Source organism: Oncorhynchus keta, chromosome 36 (genome assembly GCF_023373465.1).
Source record: "Oncorhynchus keta strain PuntledgeMale-10-30-2019 chromosome 36, Oket_V2, whole genome shotgun sequence".
Taxonomy (NCBI): Eukaryota; Metazoa; Chordata; class Actinopteri; order Salmoniformes; family Salmonidae; genus Oncorhynchus; species Oncorhynchus keta.
This window is the reverse complement of record NC_068456.1, coordinates 312,524-337,827: the sequence shown is the minus strand read 5'-3', so window position 1 is coordinate 337,827 and position 25,304 is coordinate 312,524. Positions and strand designations below refer to the sequence as shown.

At 40.1% G+C, this 25,304-nt stretch overlaps 1 protein-coding gene across 4 annotated transcripts in view; it reads right to left on the bottom strand.

Moving 5' to 3' along the window:
* Nucleotides 1-21,437, bottom strand: part of LOC118369435 (arginyl-tRNA--protein transferase 1-like) — a 183,708-nt gene extending 162,271 nt beyond the window's left edge. The window contains exons 1-4 of one of the 4 annotated variants that reach the window (XM_035753811.2): nucleotides 21,178-21,437; nucleotides 5,392-5,455; nucleotides 5,081-5,143; nucleotides 4,199-4,302 (exon numbers count right to left, since the gene is read on the bottom strand). In XM_035753811.2, coding sequence (XP_035609704.1) covers nucleotides 4,199-4,302; nucleotides 5,081-5,143; nucleotides 5,392-5,455; nucleotides 21,178-21,277 — 331 coding nt within the window. In that variant the 5' untranslated portion in view covers nucleotides 21,278-21,437. The remainder of the gene's footprint in view (nucleotides 1-4,198; nucleotides 4,303-5,080; nucleotides 5,144-5,391; nucleotides 5,456-21,177) is intronic. The other 3 variants (XM_035753813.2, XM_035753814.2, XM_035753812.2) reach the window with 3 other exon arrangements.
* Between the last annotated feature and the right edge of the window lie 3,867 nt (nucleotides 21,438-25,304).

The window sequence follows — 25,304 nt, the reverse complement described above, 5'->3', positions numbered from 1 at the left end:
AGGATTCCTTGCACTGCATTCTGATGAAAGATAATATAATAATATAATAATATATGCCATTTAGCAGACGCTTTTATCCAAAGCGACTTACAGTCATGTGTGCATACATTCTACGTATGGGTGGTCCCGGGAATCGAACCCACTACCCTGGCGTTACAAGCGCCATGCTCTACCAACTGAGCTACAGAAGGACCCAAAGGTAAAGGAATATTTATGATGTAATTTCGTATTTCTGTTGACTCAAACATGGCGGAAAAATATATTTTCTTCTGAGAGCCGTCTCAGATTATTGCATGGTATGCTTTTTTCGTAACGTTTTTTTTTCTGACACAGCGATTGCATTAACAACCAGTGTATCTTTAATTATATGTAAAACGTGCATCTTTCATCAAAGTTTATGATGAGTATTTCTGTTATATGACGTGGCTCTCTGTAATTACTCCAGATATTTTGGAGGCATTTCTGAACATGGCGCCAATGTAAACCGAGATTTGTGGATATAACTATGCATATTATTGAACAAAACATAAATGTATTGTGTAACATGTCATATGAGTGTCATCTGATGAAGATTATCAAAGGTTAGTGGTTAATTTTATCTCTAATTCTGCTTTTGTTACTCTATCTTTGGCTGGGAAAAATGGGTGTGGTTTTTTTTTTTGGGATTTGGTGGTGATCGAAACAAATATGTTGTGTTTCGCTGTAAAACATTTCAAAAATCGAACACGATGGGTAGATTAACAAGATGTTTATCTTTCATTTGCTGTATTGGACTTGTTAATGTGTGAAAAATAAATATTTTGGAGGGGGGGGGGTCCGTTAGTGGAACCTGTGTCCTAGACAGGTGAAAGGGTACAACAGCACAAATATCACTAACTACACAGAATTGGAATAAATAAATATTGTTCAATACTAACTTTGCATAATATTGTAGTCTATTGCGTATATTATACACAAAATATTTTGTATTTTTCCTCATAAATCACTCGTTCCCAGTACGCTCCTATTAAGCGTGGTTTGCATTGAAACATGTGGATAGTGTTGATATCCCTGATATTCAATTAACATACTTCTTTTGGTTCAGATTTAAGTTTAATTTATTTTAATTAGAGTTATGCATCTAGCCATGGTGTCTTTACCAAGATTAGAAATCTCTGAACTCTCTCCAAGATGTTTTGAGTGGACAGGTAGGCATCGCTGCAGAGAGAATAATGGATCAGGGTTGAGGGATAGAAGACCAAGTGGTGGACAGAAATGCAAACAAATGAGGGACAAGAAAATTACTATCGAGTGACCACTTATGCACTTTGTCATTGTCGAGCATCTTTTCGTGACAAAATATCTTGTTTAAAACGGGAACGTTTTCATCCAAAAATGAAATACTGCCCCCAGAGGTTCAAGAGGTTAAAACCTACCAAAAGCAGAAACCGTGGATAGATGGCAGCATTTGCTCAAAACTGAAAGCGTGAACCACTGCATTTTACAAGGTGAATGGGATATATTGCCAAATACAAACAGCGTAGTTATTCCCTCCGCAAGGCAATCAAATAGGCAAAATGTCAGTACATACACTGTGGAGTGGCAATTCTACGGCTCAGACAAGACTTGTGGCAGGGTCTACAGACAATCAAGGACTACAAAGGGAAAACCAGCCACCGATGTCTTGCTTCCGGATAAGCTCAACACCTTTTTCGCCTGCTTTGAGGACAACACAGTGCCACCTACCAGCTAACAAGGAAGGTGGGCTCTCATTCTCGGTGGGTGCGTTCTGCGGTCTGCTCAATGCATCACCGGGGACAAACTACCTGCCCTCCAGGACACCTACAGCACCCAATGTCACAGGAAGGCCAAAAATATCATCAAGGACAACAACCACTTGTTAGGCATTACTGCACTGTAGGAGCTAGAAACACAAGAGTTTCACTACACCCGCAATAACATCTGCCAAAAGTGTATGTGACCAAAAAATATTGAGTTTGATGTTATACCTAGGCTAAATATATGCCTTCCACAACCACAAGACCCACTAATAATTGTATTATCTTTGCAATAGCCACTGACCTGGCTTTCAAGGTCTATGAAAATGCCCCTTTTTTTATGTAACTAGAACCATGCACATTCACAAATAATTGCTAGTGCTAGTGGTCTCTCGAGTGGCGCAGCGGTCTAAGTCACTGCATCGTAGTGCTAGCTGCGTTACTACTATAGATCCTGGTTTGATACCGGGCTGTGTCACAGCCAGCCACGACCGGGAGAACCATGAGGTGATGCATAATTGGCCCAACGTCGTCCGGGTTAGGGGAGGGTTTGGCCAGCCGGGATGTCCTTGTCCCATCGCGCTCTACCGACTCCTGTGGCGGGCCGGGCGAATGCACACTGACACAGTCACCAGGTGTACAGTGTTTCCTCCGACATTGGTGCGGCTGGCATCCAGGTTAAGTGTGCATTGTGTCAAGAAGCAGTGTGGCTTGGCGGGGTAGTTCGATGGGACAAGACTAACTACCAATTGGATATGACGAAATTGGGGAATTAATAAAAAGCCCACATGCTCGTGATTGGCCAGCTAATCTCTATATTTCAAGTTTAGCCAACAAGTGGCCTACTTTATTTCTCATAATTAGAACTAATTGTGTTTTATGCTTATTGCACATTTATAAAACACAGATTAGACAGCTAGCATAACAATCTTTAGCCAAAATGCTGCTAGTGGTACATGGTACCCTAATGCAGCATGAGACAAAATTCATTTTCCAAAATCAATGTTCATTGATAGTCTCGTTTGAGTAGTGTCTGCTCTGAGTGCAGTTTGAGTAGGTGAGAAATAAAAAGGGTCTCTTTAGAAAAGTTTACTTCTCCTCTATTACAGTAAAATAATGTCTCAATGTGTTTGTGTCCATATGACCGAATCAGTTGGACCAAACCTCAAATAGCGAGTTGAAATCACAGAGGAAGATGTGATGAGGCAGGGGGAGGGACTTGGTGTGCGTAAACAATAGAGGAAGAGGCGAAAGCAAACATTTCCAAAATAAGGTCAATACGTTTATACAGGCTTATTTTGGACCTAAGCTTGTCGCCTGCCTTTGGGACAACGACTCCCACCGTTAGGGCAAAGACATGCATCTTTTCATTATATACAGATCTCTTGTGTAAGTGGGGAGGTGCACAGGAGAGAAAGAGACGAGACCAGAAATACGAGAATAAAACAGACAAAACTGCAATTCTTGCAATAAAGACATTTGGGAATATTGCGTAAAAACATACATTTGAATTAATTCGATATATCACCCAACCCCTCTTGCCCTTCTTTAATCCAGGCGATTCCGTTTTTTGTCCACCACCTGTACTTTTTTAATACAACAGTAGAGGGGGAGATTTGAAACAGTCTTCATAAAAGCTTTAGGAAGACAAGTTAAAACTAATTAACAAGAATAGCAGTATGGCAAATGTGATTCAGCTTTTCATTGAAAGTTGTGTGTTATGGTCTTTGTGCATGGCATCTTATACACAGAGGGCCGATGTGGGTCGAGGTTTTCGTTCTAACCAAGCAATAGCACACCTGATTCAACTAATCAGGTCTTGAATGAAGTCTATGATAAGTTTGTTAATTGAATCAGGTGTGTACTGGTTGGCAAGAACAAAAGCCTATGTCCACATTGATCTCTGTGGATACGGTTGGACCCCCCGATTATGAGCGCTACTTTCATGATGAATAGTAATGATCAGCTTATTTTAACTTTAAGGGAGATTTTATATAAAGTTCAATGTCAGTTTTGAACATTTGGAAATTAAATAAAATGTATTATTTAAGAGGTGGGCTTATTTGGAGGACTCACGGGCTTAAAAGGGTACATTCGGTACCCATTAAGACCAGTCAACTTTTCACATATTTTATCAAATATTTTCATATCTTCTAAAGTCATTATCTCCACTTTTCTTACAAAAATGTGGACAAAATGCATAAATTAACCTTGGGGGAAAAAAGTATTACTCGCAAGTGAAAGAATACTGACGTCAATGGGAGGATCTAAACGTTTAACTTTGCACACATTGGCCCCTGCCCACGATCTGCACTGAGGAGTACTTGGTTTGAGTACTCATGCCCATCCCTAGAACAGAGCAGCCTACCACATGTAATCGATGTGTCGTTTACTAAAGACAGCTTTGCATTAGTATTTTACGAAAGCAAATTTCCTCTCACCATCGCCTTGTTCCGTTGGCATCTCCCCTTTAGACAGAAACTTGCTCATCTTCTTCAGGATCTTCTTGTGGGTTTTAGATGGCTGAAAGTTCAAGGCATGACACCTACAAACCATGTATTAGTGTGTTAGTGAACCATTAGTATATAGCTTATAACTGAGTAAAGGGTCATCTGGGTCATGTTCATTAGGCATCAAACAAAACAGATTGAAATAGGGTGAGACTACCCAAACGTGTCAAATAAGGAACTCTTGCTTCTGTTTTTTTATTGGAAAACATTTGTGCATTTTGCTAAGGTGTGCAGCACTGTAATAGAGTGAACTAAAAATGGATAACGAGGAAAGGTTCTAAGTTTATTCACCCAATGGGCCAGACAGCTGAACAGACAAAGACATGTTCCCCCCAGCACAAGCATTTACACCAGACTTTATAGGCGGAATCTCCTCCTTTTCTCTAAAACATTACATCTTTATTGCTAGGGAAGAAAGTTAAGTGATGCGAGTAAACTGTTCCTTCTCCCTTAAACCTCGGCACCTATTCTTCACTAATCCACAGCCATCTACCCTTATCAGTAACCGCAACCATGTGACTGCCTTTCCCTTACTTAGTAACATTTCAAGTCCCTGGCTCACCAAATACATTCCTCCTACAGATAACCATTCACTTCTCGTGTAGCAAGTATTTCAAATCACAACTGAAACCTGACTGTGGCACTTCTTTCCATAGGATACCTGGATAGGACACTGGATGTTTTGCATTTCCCCCTCTCCCTAGGTAACATGAATATTTCAAGTTTACACGTCAGAACCCATCAGCACTAATGAATACGACCCCAGTTTTAGCTAGGTTGATGTGAGTCTTTTTGATAATAGGCTCTCTTTACCTGATGGTGTACTGTGGACAGCAGGTCTTGTTCATGATGGGCTTGTAAACATACTTCCCACTTCTGTAGAAGTAACAGACAAGGAAGAATAACAAATGAACATATGCAGTGGGCATTTAGACTACTACAGATAAGGAATGTACATACACACACACACACACACACAACTACAGATAAGCAATGTGGCAATGTTGTACACCCAAAAATATGTTAAACATGGAGGGCTATGCTGCTGTGTCACAACGTGTAGAGAGACTACTGGCCTGGAGGAAAACAGTGTCTGAGATTATAAAGCTCAGAGTCTGACTTACCGTCTCCATCCTCTGTCTATGAGATCCTGGTAGTCTTGTACTGTCATGGCATGGGACCACATCCCTGCATAAAACACAGGCAGGAAGAGTGGACATGAAATGGGGTAAATCCACAATAACAGATTTACGCTTTGACTTGATAAAAAGTATTCCAAACAAAAAAGATTGATTTCAAAAGTTTAACCACTTTGAACAAGTCACACAAATGTCATAAAAACACATTTACTGGAAGAACTGTGCAGATGCAAAGTTTGGTAACAGAATTAGGGTAATACAAAAAAAATATTCCAAACAGATCTGCTCCGAATTAAGATTCATAAATCTCTGCAGAAAGAATGTGGTCTGAGCTATGACATGACACCTTGAGTTTGAAAAAACATTTTTTTTTTTTCACCTACAGTTATTGAACTACAGTTGGTGAAGTGGATTTTCGGTCACGGAATCACTTGGAATAATGTTTATTACACTTTCAAATAATCCTGCACAATTGAACAGTAATTCATCCTAAAGGAATTGTTATTTCTTGCCCACCCACCCACCCACTTAATGTCACCGCTCAACCAATTTCCCAACTACCCTCTCACCCAAAACCCCACCCTCCCATATGGACAGGGAAAGAGCAGACAAATCCAAAGCAAGTCAAACACAAGAAACGTAGGAAAAACAAAATAATTGTAATAGACACCAATGAAGAAAATAAGTACAATTATTCAACCATTGATATTAAACTACACACACTTATACATTAGTGGTACAGTTCAATTAATTAATTTATCAATCATTCTTTTCCTACGTCTACTGAACAAAAATAAAAACAACATGAAATTTCAAATCCTTTACAGACATACAGTTCATAAAGAAAATCAGTCAATTGAAATAAATTCATTACACCCTAAATCTATGGGTTTCACATGACTGGGAATACAGATATTTTTGCCATTTGCCTCATGCAGCATGACATCTCGTTCACATAGAGTTGATCAGGCTGTTCATTGTGGCCTGTGGAATGTTGTCCCAGTCTTCAATAGCTGTGCTTAGTTGCTGGATATTAGCGGGAACCCGAACACGCAGTCGTACACCTCGATCCAGAGCATCCCAAACGCACTCAATGGGTGACATGTCTTGTGAGTATTACATTACATTGCATTCCACGAGGAAATTGAGTGGCAGGCTGATCACTTGTTATACGAGCGCAGCAAGGAGCCAAGATAAATTGCTAGCTAGCATTAAACTTATCTTGTAAAAAAACAATCAATCTTCACATAAATACTGGCCAACCTAGTAATATCAACCATGTGTAGTTATCGAGCTTGTCCTGCGTTGCATATAATCAATGTGGTGCCTGTTAATTAATCAATCATTGAATCACAGCCTAATTCGCCAAACGGGGGATGATTTAACAAAAGCAATATCGTTGCACAAATGTACCTAACCATGAACATCAATGCCTTTCTTAAAATCAATACACAGGTATATATTTTTTTGTAATCTGCATATATTTAGTTAAAAGAAATTCATGATAGGGGGCAATATTAACTAGGGAAATTGTGTCACTTCTGTTAAGCAGAGTATATGCAACAGTTTGGGCCGCCTGGCTCGTTGCAAACTAATTTGTCAGAATTTTACATAATTATGACATAACATTGAAGGATGTGCAATGGAACAGCAATATTTAGACTTAGGGTTGCCACCCGTTCGATAAAAAAAACAGAACGGTTCCGTATTTCAATTATAGTTTCCGGATTTGACCATATTAATGACCAAAGGCTTGCATTTGTGTTTATTATATTATAATTAAGTCTATGATTTTATATTTGATAGAGCAGTCTGACTGAACAGTGGTAGGCAGCAGCAGGCTCGTAAGCATTCATTCAAACTTTACTGCGTTTGCCAGCAGCTTTTAGCAATGCTTGATTCACACTGTTTATGACTTCAAGCCTATCAACTCCTGAGATTAGTATTGAAAGCCTAAAATGCCTATTAGAACATCCAATAGGTGTATGAAATACAAATGGTGGAGAGAAAGACAACGTTTCATAATTCCTATTATAAACTACAACCAAAAACTTCTTAACTGGGAATATTGAACAACCAGTTTCTGAGCAAGGAACTAAAACGTAAATCTTTTTTTACATGGCACATATTGCACTTTTAATTTCTCCTCCGACACGGTTTCTGCATTATTTAAAATCAGTCTACCTCCAGTCATATAAAAGGTCCCACAGTTGACAGTGCATGTCAGAGCAAAAACCAAGCCATGAGGTCAAAGGACTTGCCCGTAGAGCTCAGATCTGGGGAAGGGTACCAGAACACAGTGGCCTCCATGATTCTTAAATGGAAGAAGTTAGAAATCACCCAGGCTCTTCCTAGAGCTGGCCACCTGAGAAAATCTGGGGAGAAGGGTCTTGGTCGAAACACACCAAGACAGTCGTGAAGACGGCACAACACCACCCTTTCCCCCTAAGACTGTAAAGACTTGGCATGGGTCCGCAGATCCTCAAAAAGTACTACAGTTGCACCGTCGAGAGCATCCTAATTGGTTGCATCACCGCCCGGTATGCCAACTGTTCAGCATCCGACGGTAAGGCGCTATAGAAGGTAGTACGTACGGCCCAGTACATCACTGGGGCCAAGCTTCCTGCCATCCAGGACCTATACACTAGGCGGTGTCAGTCGAAGGCACTAAAAATTGTCCAACTCCAGCCACCCTAGTGGTTGTAGCTGTACCAGAGAGCTAAGTCTAGGTCCAAAAGGCTCCTTAACAGCTTCTACCCCCAAGCCATAAGACTGCTAAACAGGTAATCAAAATGACCACCCGGACCCACCCCTCCATTCGTTTTTACACTGCCTCTACGCAGTCACTTTAACCCTACCAACATGTGTAAATTACCTTGACTAACCTGAACCCCTGCACATTGACTCAGTACATGTTTTTTTTTTATTTTTATTTTTTTAATTATTTTTACTTCATTTAGTAAATATTTTAACTGCTTTGTAAATAAGTATTTCATGATAAAGTCTACACCTGTTGTATTCGGCACGTCACAATTAACATTTGATTTGGGTTACAGGTTATGGCCTAATGCTTGTAGTTAAAGGGGAAATTATATTTTATATGGTGTCAAAAAATAAATAAAAGGCACCAGAAGTGACCTCATCATATTCGTTTTCATAATTTATTAAAACGCTGCTGAAAAAAAATCGTAAGGGAAGCACTGCAACTGAGAGCTGGAAGGACAAGGCTAGATTATCCTGGGTAGTCATAGCGCTACTGTCGTCATGGAAAGCATCACCTACACAACAGGCACACGATCACCAACACTATTCAGGTGTGACAGTAAGAAAAGGCTTTCTATGAAAGAGATGTGGAGAGGCGGAGGACTTGAGTGTTTTGCACATAGGCTGTGTATTGTGTCGCAGTCAGATATCAAGCACGGCTGATTAGGCCTATTCAAGAAGAACAAGGCTGATTAAAACCATTCTAGGTGCAGCAACAGTTTGAGACCAATGGTGAATACCGTCGCAAAACATAATATTTTCCACATTAATGAATATACAATTATGAAACTTCAGAAGCTTTTGAATACCTTAGGCCTAGTCTTGAAATGTTCAGAGTATATTGATGAGAGTTACTGCTTTCAAATGAAAATTGGCAAAATTGGAGTTAGAGGATTGTATCAGAAAGCAACGATATAGTAGTCTAGGACCAGCTACCATTTGGAACAGGTAGGCTACTACTGTAGTTATGTCCTTTCAGTGAGTGAAGCAACGAGTGTTATGGTGGCCTTAGCGCCTGGCATGTAACCCCAGTTCCTGAGGCATGTCCCATCTCCTCCACACTGACCTCCCTGTGGAATTACCCCGGGCCGCAGATTTCTTTCCTCCCCACAACCTGGCCCAGCCCAGGCTGAGATTACATAACTGGCCTACAGATTACCCAGCTTCATGAGAAATGCTGTGTTGAGAGAATGCCAAGAGTGTATAAAGTTTTCATCAAGGCAATGGGTGGATACTTTGAAGAATCTAAAATATATATATAAATAAAACATTTGTTTAACAGTTTTTGGGTTACTACAAAGGATTCCGTGTGTTATTTCTTTATTATACACTGCTCAAAAAAATAAAGGGAACACAATGTAACTCCAAGTCAATCACACTTCTGTGAAATCAAACTGTCCACTTAGGAAGCAACACTGACTGACAATAAATTTCACATGCTGTTGTGCAAATGGGATAGACAACAGGTGGAAATTATAGGCAATTAGCAAGACACCCCCAATAAAAGAGTGGTTCTGCAGGTGGTGACCACAGACCACTTCTCAGTTCCTATGCTTCCTGGCTGATGTTTTAGTCACTTTTGAATGCTGGCGGTCCTTTCACTCTAGTGGTAGCATGAGACGGAGTCTACAACCCACACAAGTGGCTCAGGTAGTGCAGCTCATCCAGGATGGCACATCAATGTGAGCTGTGGCAAGAAGGTTTGCTGTGTCTGTCAGCGTAGTGTCCAGAGCATGGAGGCGCTACCAGGAGACAGGCCAGTACATCAGGAGACGTGGAGGAGGCCGTAGGAGGGCAACAACCCAGCAGCAGGACCGCTACCTCCGCCTTTGTGCAAGGAGGAGCAGGAGTAGCACTGCCAGAGCCCTGCAAAATTACCTCCAGCAGGCCACAAATGTGCATGCGTCTGCTCAAACGGTCAGAAAATGACTCCATGAGGGTGGTAATGAGGGCCTGATGTCCACAGGTGGGGTTTGTGCTTACTGCAAAACGTCCTGCACGGTATTGGGCTGTAAGCACAAACACCGTGCAGGACGTTTGGCATTTGCCAGAGAACACCAAGATCGGCAAATTCGCCACAGATGAAAGCAGGTTCACACTGAGCACGTGACAGAGTCTGGAGATGCCGTGGAGAAAGTTCTGCTGCCTGAAACATCCTCCAGCATGACCGGTTTGGCAGTGGGTCAGTCATGGTGTGGGGTGGCATTTATTTGGGGGGCCGCACAGGCCTCCATGTGCTCGCCAAAAGGTAGCCTGACTGCCATTAGGTACCGAGATGAGATCCTCAGACCCCTTGTGAGACCACATGCTGGTGCTGGGTTCCTCCTAATGCAAGACAATGCTAGACCTCATGTGGCTGGAGTGTGTAAACAGTTCCTGCAAGAGGAAGACATTGATGATATGGACTGGCCTGCCCGTTCCCCAGACCTGAATCCAATTGAGCACATCTGGGACATCATGTCTCGCTCCATCCACCAACGCCACGTTGCACCACAGACTGTCCAGGAGTTGGCGGATGCTTTAGTCCAGGTCTGGGAGGAGATGCCTCAGGAGACCATCCGCCACCTCATCAGGAGCATGCCCAGGCGTTGTAGGGAGGTCATACAGGCACATGGAGGCCACACACTACTGAGCCTCATTTTGACTTGTTTTAAGGACATTATATCAAAGTTGGATCAGCCTGTAGTGTGGTTTTCCACTTTAAATTTTGAGTGTGACTCCAAATCCAGACCTCCATGAGTTGATAAATTTGATTTCCATTGATAATGTGTGTGATTTTGTCAGCACATTCAACAAGTATTTAAGTATTTAATAAAAATATTGAATTCATTCAGATCTAGGATGTGTTATTTAAGTGTTCCCTCTATTTTTTTGGAGCAGTGTACTATACTACGATGTAAAAAATAAAGAAAAACCCTGGAAAAGGTATAGGTATCCAAACCTTTGACTGGTACTGTAAACACACACACAGCGCAAAAAAGTATTCAAACCCCTTGACTTTAATGTTATTAAGTGACAGACTTCAATTAAAATGTTGCTTCCCCACGCCCACTCAATCTATACACCATACTCCATAATGACAAAGCAAAAAACAGTTTAGATGTTTTTCCAAATTAATAAAATAAAAATGTAATATCACATTGACATAAGTATTCAGACCCTTTACGCAGTACTTTGTTGAAGCATCTTTGGCCTTGATTACAGCCTCGAGTCTTCTTGGTTATGATGCTACAAGCTTAGCACACCTGTATTTGGGGAATTTCTCCCATTCTTCTCTGCAGATCCTCTCAAGCTCTATCAGGTTTGAAGCGTTGCTGCAAAGCTACTTTCAGGTCTCTCCAGAGATCTGTTTCTTACTTTTAATACATTTCAAACAATTAGACAAATAGTTTTTTTTTTTTCGCTTTGTCATTATGGATTGTAGTCATTAGATTGGCGGAAAAAAATGAAATCCATTTTAGAATAAGGCTGTAACATAACAAAAGGTGAAAAAAGTCAAGGGGTCTGAATGCTTTACCGAATGCACTGTATGTTACGCCAAATCATAAAGACATGCTCACTGCAAATTATATGCTCACAAAGATTAAACAAGACTGGTTAACTGGTCTACCCTACAAACTCTTTTTGGCAGAATTAATGTCATCAGGATGAATATCCTTCCTCTGCTAAATGAGCTATTCCAAAAGATCCTCTGCCATCTCAGTTCTTTTTTAGAAAATTAATGCCAATCTCTAAATATATATGGAGCAAAAAGAAAACCAAATCTACAAATTAATTAAACCTAAGGGTTTAGGAGGGCTCTTTGCCAAATCTGCAACTATATTAATGGTCTTCTCAGATCAAGGATATGATTAGTTGGTGCCTAAAAGACATCACTCAATTTGGCTTGGGATGGGATGAAATCAATAGCATGTCATCCAAGAGCAATAGCTTCCTAAGCATTTAAGAATAGCTTTGAAAAGATCCAGGCCTCATCTATTTTACAGTACATAAAACACTCTTAGTTTGGAAAGATGAAGAAGGTACTTGCAGATTCCAGAGCATATCACTCTGATCACCGATTGCACTTCATCCAGAACTGGACTTCAGGACTGGGTATTTAAAAAATGTTTATGTAACTAGACAAGTCAGATATTTACAATGATGCCCAAACCCAGACGACACCAGGCCAATTGTGTGCCGCACTATGGGACTCCCAATCAGAGCCGGATGTGATACAGCCTGGATACGGACCAGGGACTTTAGTGACGCCTCTTACACAGAGATGCAGTGCCTTAGACCTCTGCGCCACTCAGGAATTGCTGACCTTAAGCCTTCATTTACTCAAGTCACTTAAATCATTCCAACATAAAAACAGAGTACCTACAATTTAGACACTTCATGGAGGGTCGATAAAGATTTCAAATTACTGAAGTAAATATATATATTTACGAATGGTACTGTTTGGAGAGGTTAAATCTCCAACTTACAGTTGAAGTCGGAAGTTTACATACACTTAGGTTGGAGTCATTAAAACTTGTTTTTAAAATCATTCCACAAATTTCTTGTTAAACTATAGTTTTAGCAAGTCGGTAAGAACATATACTTTGAGCATAACACAAGTCATTTTTCCAACAATTGTTTACAGACGGATTATTTCACTGTAGGGTCAGAAGTTTACATACACTAAGTTGACTGTGCCTTTAACTTCTTCGAAATAGGGGGCGCTCTTTTAATTTTTGGATTAAAAAAACGTTCCCGTTTTAAACAAGATATTTTGTCACAAAAAGATGCTCGACTATGCATATAATTGACAGTTTTGGAAAGAAAACACTGACGTTTCCAAAACTGCAAAGATATTGTCTGTGAGTGCCACAGAACTAATGCTACAGGCGAAACCAAGATGAAATTTCATACAGGAAGTGCCCCAGATTTTAAATGCGCTGTGTTCCAATGTCTCCTTATATGGCTGTGAATGCGCCAGGAATGAGCCTACACTTTCTGTCGTTTCCCCAAGGTGTCTGCAGCATTATGACATATTTGTAGGCATATCATTGGAAGATGGACCATAAGAGACTACATTTACCAGGTGTCCGCTCGGTGTCCTCCGTCGAAATTATTGCGTAATCTCCAGCTGCGTGCATTTTTCCATTTGGTTCAGAGGAGAAACCAAACTGCCACCAATGATTTATCATCGAATAGATATGTGAAAAACAACTTGAGGATTGATTCTAAACAACGTTTGCCATGTTTCTGTCGATATTAATTAGTTAATTTGGAAAAAAGTTTGGCGTTGTAATGACTGAATTTTCGGGGGGTTTTCTTAGCCAAACGTGATGAACAAAACGGAGGGATTTCTCCTACACAAATTATCTTTTTGGAAAAACTGAACATTTGCTATCTAACTGAGAGTCTCATTGAAAACATCCGAAGTTCTTCAAAGGTAAATTATTTTATTTGAATGCTTTTGTTTTTGTGAAAATGTTGCCTGCTGAATGCTAGGCTTAATGCTATGCTAGCTATCAATACTCTTACACAAATGCTTGTGTAGCTATGGTTGAAAAGCATATTTTGAAAATCTGAGATGACAGTGTTGTTAACAAAAGGCTAAGCTTGTGAGCCAATATATTTATTTCATTTCATTTGCGATTTTCATGAATAGTTAACGTTGCGTTATGGTAATGAGCTTGAGGCTATAAATAGGATCCCGGATATGGGATTGCTCGTCGCAAGAAGTTAAACAGCTTGGAAAATTCCAGAAAAATGTGTCATGGCTTTAGAAGCTTCTGAGGCTAATTGACATTTGAGTCAGTTGGAGGTGTACCTGTGGATGTATTTCAAGGCGAACGTTCAAACTCAGTGCCTCTTTGCTTGACATCATGGGAAAATCAAAAGAAATCAGCAAAGACCTCAGTAGGAAAAAAATGGCAGACCTCCACAAATCCGGTTCATCCTTGGGAGCAATTTCAAAATGCCTTTACCACGTTAATCTGTACAAACAATAGTACGCAACTATAAACACCATGGGACCACGCAGCTGTCATACCACTCAGGAAGGAGATGCATTCTTCTCCTAGAGATGAACGTACATTGGTGTGGAAAGAGCAAATCAATCCCACAACAAAAGCAAAGGAACTTGTGAAGATGCTGGAGGAAACGGGTACAAAAATATCTATAGCCATGGTAAAAACAAGTCCTATAGCAACATAACCTGAAAGGCCACTCAGCAAAGAAGAAGACACTGCTCAAAAACCACCATAAAAAAAGCCAGACTACAGTTTGCAACTGCACATGGGGACAAAGATCGTACTTTTTGGAGAAATGTACTCCGGTCTGATGAAACAAAAATAGAACTGTTTGGCAATAATGACCATCATTATGTTTGGAGGGAAAAGGGGGAGGCTTGCAAACTGAAGAACACCATCCCAACCGTGAAGCACAGGGGTGGCAGCATCATGTTGTGGGGGTGCTTTGCTGCAGGAGGGACTGGTACACTTCACAAAATAGATGGCATCATGGTTGGAATGAAAAGTATGTGGATATATTGAAGCAACATCTCAAGACATCAGCTAAGTTAAAGATTGTCACAAATGGGTCTTCCAAATGAACAATGACCCCAAGCATACTTCCAACGTGGTGGCAAAATGGCTTAAGGACAACAAAGTCAAGGTATTAGATTGGCCATCACAAAGCCCTGACCGCAATCCTATAGAAAATGTGTGGCCAGAACTGAAAAGGCATGTGCGAGCAAGGAGGCCTACAAACCTGACTCAGTTACACCAGCTCTGTCAGCAGGAATGGGCCAAAATTCACCCAACTTATTGTGGGAAGCTTGCGGAAGGCTACCCAAAACATTTGACCCAAGTTAAACAATTTAAAAGGCAACACTACCAAATACTAATTGAGTGTATGTAAACTTCTGACCTACTGGGAATGTGATTAAATAAATAGAAGCTAAAATAAATTCTCTACTATTATTCTGACATTTCACATTCTTAAATTGAACTGACATTTCACATTCTTAAATTGAACTGGTGATCCTAACTGACCTAAGACAGGGAATTTTTTCTAGGATTAAAATGTCAGGAATTGTGAAAAAAATGTAGTTTAAATGTATTTGGCTAAGGTGTATGTAAACTTCCGACTTCAACTGCATATCCTATTATGCGTTGAGACATTGGACATGCATTAGATGAGGAAGAGTGGGCTTCTATCTGCGAAAGGGTCTTCCCCAAATGCACCTCCATAACCATACAACTAAATAAAACCTACTTTACAACTGTAGCCTTATTTTCTATTTTAGCAAAAGTGGGCTAAATTTACTTCCAATAATAGCAATTTTCTATCATCACAGAATGTTTTATAATGTATCACATTTAGGTTTTAAATGTAAACAGGATACTGGCACCTTCATTTAACGTTATTTGGTACTGTAGCAGAATCCAGTCTTATTGGAAGTTTCAATGCGGGGTTTTTCAATCCTCAGAATTTGTGTTTGTAACGTTGTGTTTGATCCTGTCTGTTCAATACCCTTGTTTACTTAGCCAAAAAATGTATATTGTTATTATGGTACACACTTGAAGTACCTTCTGAGAGAATGTGGCTCTCAAGCCATTCTACCCCTAGAGAAACTTACCTTTGATTTATACCAGAAGTCTGACACATTTTGGAAAATCTGGTCTCCATTGTGGTCCCATGTAGAAAACCTCCCATAAAATGCTGCATGTTATAATTGTGATTTTTGTATAATGTTTTGCCCTAACCTTATTCCATTTTTTGTACTTGTTTGGTTGTTAATTTGATTGCTTTTCTGATTTGTGACCAAGCTGCCTGATGCTAGCTTGGCATAATGCTATGCTAGGCTATCGATAAACATACACAAATGCTTGTCTTGCTTTGGCTGTAAAGCATAATTTCAAATGCTGAGATAACAGGGTGATTAACAAAAGGCTAAGCTGTGTTTCAATATATTTCACTTGTGATTTCATGAATATGAATATTTTCTAGTAATATTTTTGGTCCGTTGCGTTATGCTAATTAGTGTCAGCTGATGACAATTCTCCCAAATCCGGGAGAGGGAGTTCCAAGATTAACTATGAAACACGCCCTTCTCTCCACCACTACAAAAGCCTGTTGACGAAAAGTCAACCTTGTCTTCCCGATGACGTGAGGACTGCTATCCATACGTTTAAAAGGGCACATTTCAAAGTGGAGGTGAAGATCGACACGCTAGAAGGATGAATTTTGACTATACCAGCCAGAATATAGCATGAGCTTATAGTATGGCAACTTGGTATGAACTTTGAACTGTTATTCACTAAAGAAGAAGAATAATAATCCTAGACGTCGAGTTAGTAGCAGCTGTAAACGTGGGGTAGGAAAGAACGGACAATCTCTTCAGAAAGACAGGGTACGACAACGTATCTGTTCTACAACAAGATATATTCTTCAAAGGACAAGAGAGATCTCTGCTGGGCAACCCAGACTTCCATCTATGGCAAATCTATCAAAGCACAGCTCGTAAATATTTCTTGCATTTTCCTTTTCCAAATGGGCGGTTATTTAGAATGCATACGATTCTTTATTTACGATGGCATAGCTTCATAAGGTCCGATAGAGACCCAATCCTTTTGTTCCTCAGTCTTCCCGCACTTTCATTCAAACCCAACCCCCTTTCTTTGTGTAACCAGCAGTCATATCGGTTCCGTCTGCTAGGGACGTATTCTTAGTAATCAATGTATGAGCCATCCTGTGTATATGTAATTATTTAGGTATTTAGTAAATAAATAATTAAACCAAATTTTGTATTGTTGATTCAACTTGTTAGCAAGGGTTCGTGAAGATAACCAAGAATTTTACGATGTTCAGATGAGACTGAATAAGGTGACGACTAATAATTGACTTTTTTTTTCTTGCCTGAATAGCCTCGTTTCACTCCCAAAAACCAAATGAAACCATCTAGTGTTCAGAGGAATGTAACACAAAATCAGATGTAACACAAAATCAAACTTGGTGCATGTCGCAAGTCACAACTTCACAGGAGAGCCGTTTGAACGTAAAAAATATATTTATCAAAATGCGATTTTTGGCAGAAATGGCTTTTAGAACATGTGAACTTAACATGTGCCTTAATATCAAACTTGTATGTCAGCTGTAAATATGAATAAAATGGTTAAATTACGAGCCTAGTTGGTTTAGCCACAGGAAAGGGAGCAACCGTCCCACTAGCCATGATTGGCTGAGATAATGAGTGGGCTGGACATGCCGAGAGGAGTTTGGATTGGTCTACCATATAGCACTCATCTGTCTATTGGAGCTGGTCAGTATGTCTAGGTAAGTGTTGAATTCGCCTTTTTTATGTATCGCGTAGTAAAACTGCATAAACCTAATGTCAAGTGTATTGTTAGCTAGCTGGCTGGCTCGCTGGCTAACATTATGTGTATGCTCTCAACCGAGTTTTGAATTCAGTGGAATTTGAGTATAATACCTAAGGAGATGGAGAAAACACCAGTCTGGAATACATAGTCAAACTAAGGCAACCATGCATGGCATCAGACAGGAGACGTGTCCGACCATGATGTGTACTGGAAAGATTCAGATATTACACGTTTTTAAATTTGACAAAGTGGTTTCATTTAAAGTGTACTGTTAGCTAGCTAACGTTAGCAGGCTGGGTCCCTAGCTAAAGTTATGTGTATGATCTTATTCTTCATATCTAAGACACATTTGCTTGACTAGTTATAGCCATAGAACCTGGTTGGTTAGCTACCTGCAGATTCATGCAGGGTAGTGTTGTCAAGAGTTGTGATTATGGTCCATTGTTTAGCTAGCTAGATGTCTCAACAAAAGACTCCTAAATTTGACAAATTATTTTTATTTCAAGTTAGTGTAACTTTATATGTTGGGATTCATCATTTACCTAGCTAGATATCTAGCAACATTTCTTAACAAAAGATTCTCATCTTCGTGTGCCAGATCGCAGAATAACAATTTTTGAATGCCCCACCCCCGTTGAATGTGTCTAGTGTCAGTAAACATGCAATTCAATTGTTGCCAGCAGCACAGTTACAGTCACCAACATTCTGGATAACATGAAAACTGCCTAATCAACTCTGCAAGGGTGAGTAAAATGGTCAGAGCAGGGTGTTCTTCCAGACACATAATGAGTAGCTAGCCAATGTTAGCCAGTTAGCTTGGGTGCTTGACTGTCATGAGGTCAGAGCTTTCGGAACAACCCTACTTATTGGCCAAAGCGATCAACCCTTAAAAAGTTGGGTGGGGGCTAAGGGTTAAGAGTGTGTGAACAATGCTGAATGGGTATAGACAAAGGGCTCTCCAATAGTAGTAGCAAAACATTGAAAGACATTTCTCTCAAAAGTCAGTTTACAAGTTGATCAACTTTCAAAGCAGAATTACTTTCCCATTGTTTCCTCAAATGCAGTCGCTAGTTTCATCCAATGTAAAAAAAAGAAAAATAAATTACAGTGTTGCTACATAAGACCGAATCCAGGTGGTGAGTCACAAATAAACAATATCAAACACAGGTAGCCTAGTCAAATAATTAACATCCAATCACAACCGTGACTCTCACAAGAAACATTAATTCTTGAGCAGCCATTTAGAAATCGAAACATGACAATTTGAAAAATAAGCCAGACGTTTTTTGAGCGAGAATAAAGACAACTTTCGAGTGGTAAGATACCATTAATAAGAAGGGGCTAGGAGCGTCTTATATGGTGAGCTACAGAGTGGCTAGGACAGGCCAGCCCCATACTATTTTGGCAGACATAATTATTCCTGCTGCCACGGCTATGGCTGGGACAATGCTGGGGGGATTGCTGGGGGGATTCATGTCCTGCCTCCAGTCCACTTACCGATATCTGAACAAGAGAGCCATGTCGAAATTGCAACAAGCAGTTCTGTGAAAATTTAATTTAATCAGAAGCTACTGCCAGATTTCTGGATTGGGCTGTGTTCAGAGTATCCTGTCTTGGCAAATCGAGCTGTTATGACACTGATGCCCTTGCCCTTTGCAACCACGTGCCTATGTGAGAGTGGAATCTCGGCCCTCACTAGCATAAACTAAATACAGGCATAGACTGTGTGTAAAATGACTTAAGACAGACTCTCACCAATACAACATTGCAGAGTTAAGTGCATCCTTTCAAGCACACCCTTCTCATTAAACCTGGTGGTCAGTTATGAACAAATAAGGTTGTATATGTAAGATGTTTAAATAAAGAGCAAAAGTATGTATTATTATGCCCTGGTCCTATAAGAGCCCTTTTTGACTTCCCACAGTTGTGACAAACTCACTCATTCTTATGTTTAATAAATGTATCGTATAGTGGGTGTGTAGCAGGCTTACAAAAAACAACATTTGAGAGTGCACTGACCCTGGTGCTAGAGGGGGTACGCAGCTGGAGGTTGAATGTTTGAAGGAGTCTGGGACTATAAAAATGTTTTGGCAACCACTGGTGTAGAGAATCACTGCACCATTTAACCGCTTTGAAATACAATAGTTTTGGTTATGGAAAATGTATTTTCCACTGGTGTACAAAATCAAAACGCAAAAACAAAACTTTAGAACAGGAAGCATCGAAATATCACACATGGAACTAATCTACCACTTCTTAGACTTGCTTCACATTTCTATGCGAATTTGGTTGGGGCGTCCAAACAGTTACTTATGCAGCTTTAAGCACATGGCAGCATACACATTGTTGGATTATATCATGAAGCAAACTTAAAATGGAGCATTTTCTAAATTCAACAGACCCCCTCCAACTGGACACGGTTGGTCAAAAATATTCTGTGCTACACCAAACAGTACCTAACCTGTTCGTCCCAGTATAACAGATACCACATTTTGGGGGTTGAATCACATCATTTGGTATTACAATCTCACCTTGTGCTCCCCGTTTAGTGATCTGGCCTGCTATGCTTAGAGAAACCTCTAAAATCTCTAATTCAGAATCCTTTGTGTAACCCAAGGTGTTGTGTGCAAACACGGCACTAATGGGAAAGGGGATAAATAGTAAATTGCACAACTGAATGCACTTAACTGAAATATGTGTGCTTGTGGTGTTGGGGGGGGCTGCCTTATTTGACATCGAACTCATCTGCGTACAGGGGCCGTTATTGTTGGGTGTTAACTGCCTTGCTCAAGTGCAAAACGGCTGATTTAATGACACAAACAGATACACATTTCCTTTAGACCCCCCTTATGGTGTCAACACAACATTCCTGTCTGTGGGGGGGAAAAAAACCTTCGTTGAACCCTCCCTGATCTAAAACCACTTCCAGCTCAGAGCTCACCCACTGATTTGGCACCTAGCTAAGCCTCTCCTTCCTGACAGCGTGGACAGACCATGTGATGGGGCAACTGCATGCTATACGGTACACATGAACATGAAGGGGAGGAGCAGCAAATCCTCAATCTTGTTCGGCAAATTCAGATTATAGAGAATGAACTAAAAACACATGCTCCCTAATCTAGGCATAACAAGTTAGCAACCTGTATGAAAAATTGTTCAAGCTACCTAGTTAGCTGCAGTGATAATTTTTATAACGTTTATAACTGGGGTAGTCCCACTCTTGTAATTGTTTCTCATTTTTGGATACAGACATTGACTTCACATCGTCAGTTATGGCTAACTAACGAATAGGCTATAATGTTGAAGTGTGGTCAGCTGTCAAAGCAGCCAAGTCATTACAGTGCTACCGTTAGCTAGCAACCCAATGCTAGCTAGCAAGGTTAGCTAGCAAGGTTAGCTTGGTGTGCTTGACTACCTAACTAACGTTACCAACGTGTTTACTAAATATGTCAAATAACATGCAAAAATATTTAAACTCGGAAACGTTAGCTATGTATGGCTAGCAACAATTATTTGACGGCTTGCTAACGAGCAAACTGACCGATGTTGGAAAATGGTTGGCTAACGTTAGCCAGCGTCAACGACGAGGCCTTTACGAAGCGAAGGACAGCACAATAAAGTTCACCCAGCGAATTTACAAATAAAATCTTACCATGAGAGAAGTTACCCTTCTCATTTTTACAATAACCACACCGGTAGCCGTCATCGCCCCCAAAATATTCCACTATCGTGCAGGAGCTACCTGCTGCCATATTAATTGTCTTCTTCCTGGTGATGGATTATTCGCGAACGAACGGCTCTTTAAGAGTTGATCTTTTTGGCGTTGGGAACCGAATCGTGAAAGAGCAGGCTCCCTGATTTGCATACTGCGGCTTTTTGAGCTCAAAACTGTTTTTCTGCAGATTAATTGCTAAATAAGTATATAAAGAGGGTGAACAATCCATAGTGGGAAGAGCGCGTCAATCGGGTCCACTTTTTTTTGTTTAAAAAAAAACACAATTTGCAGGCCATCTAATAATTTGGCTAAGTACAAATTTATTTTAATGTCGATTTCACGTTTACATTAATTTTGGGCTTTACATTGAAGATCATAATTGTTTATGGTGGTTATTGGTCGATCTTTGAGTATTTTCAACAAAGAGCCGTTTGGGAGCCAAATGGGCCGGCTCTTTTACGTAAACAGAGCGAAAGTTGCCGGATTCAAAAAAATACTATATAAGGCCATCACTACTATTTCCTCTATAAATTTGTATTGGCGGATCTCAACCAACTGAAAGGTGCATACACCCCCACATTTGTCATTATACATATATTTCTCTCATCTAGCCCTTTGTTTAAGCCTACTGTTCTGGAGTGTAAATTCATTACACTTTGTGACACCAAAAGGGAAGAGATAAAGAGACAAAAAGGGAAGAAAAAATGCCCTTTCAACTGACCCTACACCTGTTAAAACCTCACCACTATTCCACCTGTCCCTATCTGCTCCTACACCAGACCTGCAGCCTGGAAAGACGGGACACTATCGTTCAACACACCTTGTAACACTTCTGCAGTAAAATCTAGTACACCAAAGTGCATTTCTGTAGCTGCCACCACATCATACACTACCAGTCAAAAAAAATTGAACACAGATTCATTTATTTGTACTATTTTCTACATTGTAGAATAATAGTTAAAGACATCAAAACTATGAAATAACACAAATGGAATCATGTAGTAACCAAAAAAATGTTGAACAAATCAAAAAGTATTTTATATTGGAGATTCTTCAAATAGCCACACTTTGCCTTGATGACAGATTTGCACACGCTTGGCATTCTCTCAACCAGCTTCATGGGATAGTCACCTGGAATGCATTTAAATTAAAAGGTGTGCCTTGTTAAAAGTACATTTGTGGAATTTCTTTCCTTCTTAATGCGTTTGAGCCCATCGGTAGGGGGGATACAGAAGATAGCCCTATTTGGTAAAAGACCAAGTCCATATTATGGCAAGAACAGCTCAAATAAGCAAAGATGTCATCAAGGCGAAGTGCGGCTATTTGAATTATCTCAAATATAAAATATATTTTAATTAGTTTAAAACCTTTTTGGTTACTAAATGATTCCATATGTGTTATTTCATAGTTTTGATGTCTTCACTATTATTCTACAATGTAGAAAATAGTAAAAAATAAAGAACAACCTTGAATGAATGGGGGCGGCAGCGTAGCCTAGTGGTTAGAGCGTTGGACTAGTAACCGGGAGGTTGCGAGTTCAAACCCCCGAGCTGACAAGGTACAAATCTGTCATTCTGCCCCTGAACAGGCAGTTAACCCACTGTTCCCAGGCCGTCATTGAAAATAAGAATATGTTCTTAACTGACTTGCCTGGTTAAATAAAGGTAAAAAAAAAAAAAAAAGTGAATAGGTGTTCTAAAACTTTTGACCGGTAGTTTATATTTTCTGTGAGTTACGTTACATTTTTGCTGTACAGTTGATAAGAATGACTATGAACACTATGAAGCCAACCTTACTGGAGCACGTTATTCCTATCACTCTCTATTGGCCTCGGCCTGCACACAGGGAGCCTCTTAGGATCTCTCGCCCTGGACCCATCTTCCTCTATTACTCAAATCAAATCAGAAAATCAAATCAAATTATATCGGTCGCATACGCGTATTTAGCAGATGTTACTGCGGGTGTAGCGAAATACTCTCTTCACTACCTCCGCAAACGTCACCTTTTGTACTATTTTGATCCTGGCAACATCAACCTGCAATTTCTTTCACCGGACAGTTCTGATCTACAGCAGCATGGGTACCCCTACAGATAACGCACAACTTTTTCCACCGATACTACACATTCCTTTGTCTTATGCCCTCCTCACATCTAGGAATCTCCCAGCTACACACTGCTGCATAAGCTTGGCACTTAAAACACCGTAATGGGTTCGTGACAGAAGCTCTCAAGGCATAACTGACACATACTAAATTTAATTTGTCGAGTAAAGTCTCTGCATCAAACTCAACAGGACATAAAGTGGATCTTTTTCACCACCTATTGTGCTATATATATTTTTTTAAATCCATTATAGGAAAGTTAAATTCAAATGTACTTAAAAAACACATCCCACTACTTCAGTCGCATTCCAATTTAAGTCACATCCCGACACAGGTTCAGGCGCCTGTGAGGGCTAAATATAATTTGACAGAAATTCTTGCAGTGCCTCAGCTGTCAACTCACTGAGTCACAGAAAGCGTTTTGCTGCATTTCCAATGATTCCAATTATCTCTGATTTATACTCTGTGCTGTGCAGTTTATGACCATTGTGCAGTTTATGACCACATGCTAGAAAGCCACCTTTTTAATCATGCAATATACTTTATCATACACTGGTGTACCTTTGCTTCTTAATCTCTACTCGCGCACTGCCTCCAGGTAGGAAACTTGCCATCTCTGTCTCCTTCACCCTAACAGGGCAATCCAGGAATTAGGGCACATGTTCGCCATCACAATTGCAACTTCTAACCTCCACTGGCATTTGATACTCTTCCATCTGCATACACTTGACATGTTCAAATCTTCAGCATTTATGGGGTTTGAAAGGGTTTGTGCAAGAAGGCTCTTACAGGGTATTTCATTTAGCCCAACTTTACATGAGAAGGGAGAGACTTCATCAAAGAACAAAAGTACAAATGAAGTGAATTTTTTCACTCCATCTACAATAAGGGTCAGCAGACGTGCACCAACCACTTCACCTACTTCCTTTATGCGCCACCCCAGAGAAAACCCCCTTGATAGGTGCTCTGCTTTGAAGATCCATACACAAAACATTCCACTCATATACAATGGGGCAAAAAAGTATTTAGTCAGCCACCAATTGTGCAAGTTCTTCCACTCATCTTTTTAGATGAGAGAGGCCTGTAATTTTCATCATAGGTACACTTCAAGTTCAAACAGGTGCCATTAATACAGGTAACTGTAACGGTTCCCTTCTTCCTCCTCCTCCTCTGAAGAGGAGGTGTAGCAAGGATCGGACCAAAATGTAGCGTAGTTGGTGTTCATGTTCTTTAATAAAGAAAAAACTCAAACATGAACATAATACAAAACAATAAACGTGAGAAACCGAAACAGTCCTCTCTGGTGCAACAAACACAAAGACAGGAACAATCACCCACAAAAGACCTAAAGAATATGGCTGCCTAAATATGGTTCCCAATCAGAGACAACGATAAACACCTGCCTCTGATTGAGAACCACTCTAGGCAACCATAGACTTACCTAGAGTACTACTCTAACCACAATCCCATTACTACAAACATCCCCAGACAAAACAAACCACATAAATCCCCATGTCACACCCTGGCCTAACCAAAATAATACCGAAAACACAGAGTACTAAGGCCAGGGTGTGACAGTAACGAGTGGAGGACAGGGGAGCCTCTTAAAGAAGAAGTTACAGGTCTGTGAGAGCCAGAAATCTTGCTTGTTTGTAGGTGACCAAATACTTATTTTCCACCATAATTTGCAAATAAATTCAGAAAAATCCTACAATGTGATTTTCTAGATTTTTTTTCTCATTTTGTCTGTCATAGTTGAAGTGTACCTATGATGAAAATTACAGGCCTCTCTCATATTTTTAAGTGGGAGAACTTGCACAATTGGTGGCTGACTAAATACTTTTTGGCCCACTTTATATTCATTTTATGGTATTTTTGGTGTGCATTGCATTACAGGAAGACCTCTCACCACACAATAGATTATGCTACACTGCTATGTCTCCAAAATTAGCACATGTCGAG